At 36.9% G+C, this 1,106-nt stretch overlaps 1 protein-coding gene across 1 annotated transcript; it reads right to left on the reverse strand.

Annotated features, from left to right (window-relative positions):
• Positions 1-209: 209 nt before the first annotated feature.
• On the reverse strand, positions 210-386 carry SARC_16916 (hypothetical protein; the record flags this gene model as incomplete). Its single annotated transcript, XM_014288980.1, has 1 exon — positions 210-386. A coding segment is annotated over one exon (177 nt), but the record flags the coding sequence as incomplete, so codon positions are not given.
• Between the last annotated feature and the right edge of the window lie 720 nt (positions 387-1,106).

Genomic DNA, 1,106 nt, shown 5'->3' on the forward strand with positions numbered 1-1,106 from the left:
ATATATATATACTATATATATATAATAAACACACACACACACACACACACATATATATATATATATATATATTTATGTATATATATATATTTATATATGTACATATATATATATATATAATCTATTTACAAACATTTACCTATAACTATATGATATGTATATATATATCAAAAACAAACATGTACGTACAAGAAAATACGAACACATACGCTCTGAGCCTTGTACTCAAAACCAGTCATAGCAACGCGGATGTGAAAGCCCAGCTTCTTCGCAATAACTGCACTCCCAGGCAGTGCCACATGTCTGGTACCCTCTGGTAACATACTGGGATGGTACAGATCTACATTGCCATACTGATTGCAGGGAATACGGCCGTTTGCATCCAACTGTGGGTAGAGTTAAGTGATGGTGTATGCTAATTAAGTGTGAGTGTATATAAGTGTGGGTAAATAAAAGTGTGGGTGTATATAAGTGTGGGTATATATAAGTGTGGGTGTTTATAAGTGAGTGGGTGTATATAAGTGTGGGTGTATGTAAGTGTGGGTGTGTATAAGTGTGGGTGTGTATAAGTGTGGGTGTATGTAAGTGTGGGTGTATATAAGTGCGTGTGTATATAAAAGTGTGGGTGTATGAAAGTGTGGGTGTATATAAGTGTGGGTGTATGTAAGTGTGGTTGTGTATAAGTGTGGCTGTATATAAGTGTGGGTGTATTTAAGTGTGGGTGTATATAAGTGTGGGTAAACATTTGGTGGAATACATAAGTTTGGACAGGCCACTGTGTTCTGGGATGGTGTATGTACATGTATGTGTGCACGATGTACATCGGCGTGAATTATATCCGAATGAATGAGTGAATGCAATTCACTGGGTGAATGGTACAAGCCTATAGTACCACACTAGTTGTAGGATTGTAGGTAAATAGGTGTATGCCGCGATGGTATAAATCTCCAATAACCTACAATCTGCCCGTGTGGTACTGTGTCTGGTAGATCCAAGAACAAGGGAATATACGTGAGTGTGGGCGTATCTGCAATACCACAATGATTCCAGAACAAGAGAGTGTAAAGGTTTATCATATAATCCATTCTTATATATATATATAAAAG

This window comes from Sphaeroforma arctica (genome assembly GCF_001186125.1).
Source record: "Sphaeroforma arctica JP610 unplaced genomic scaffold supercont1.9235, whole genome shotgun sequence".
Classification (NCBI taxonomy): Eukaryota; class Ichthyosporea; order Ichthyophonida; genus Sphaeroforma; species Sphaeroforma arctica.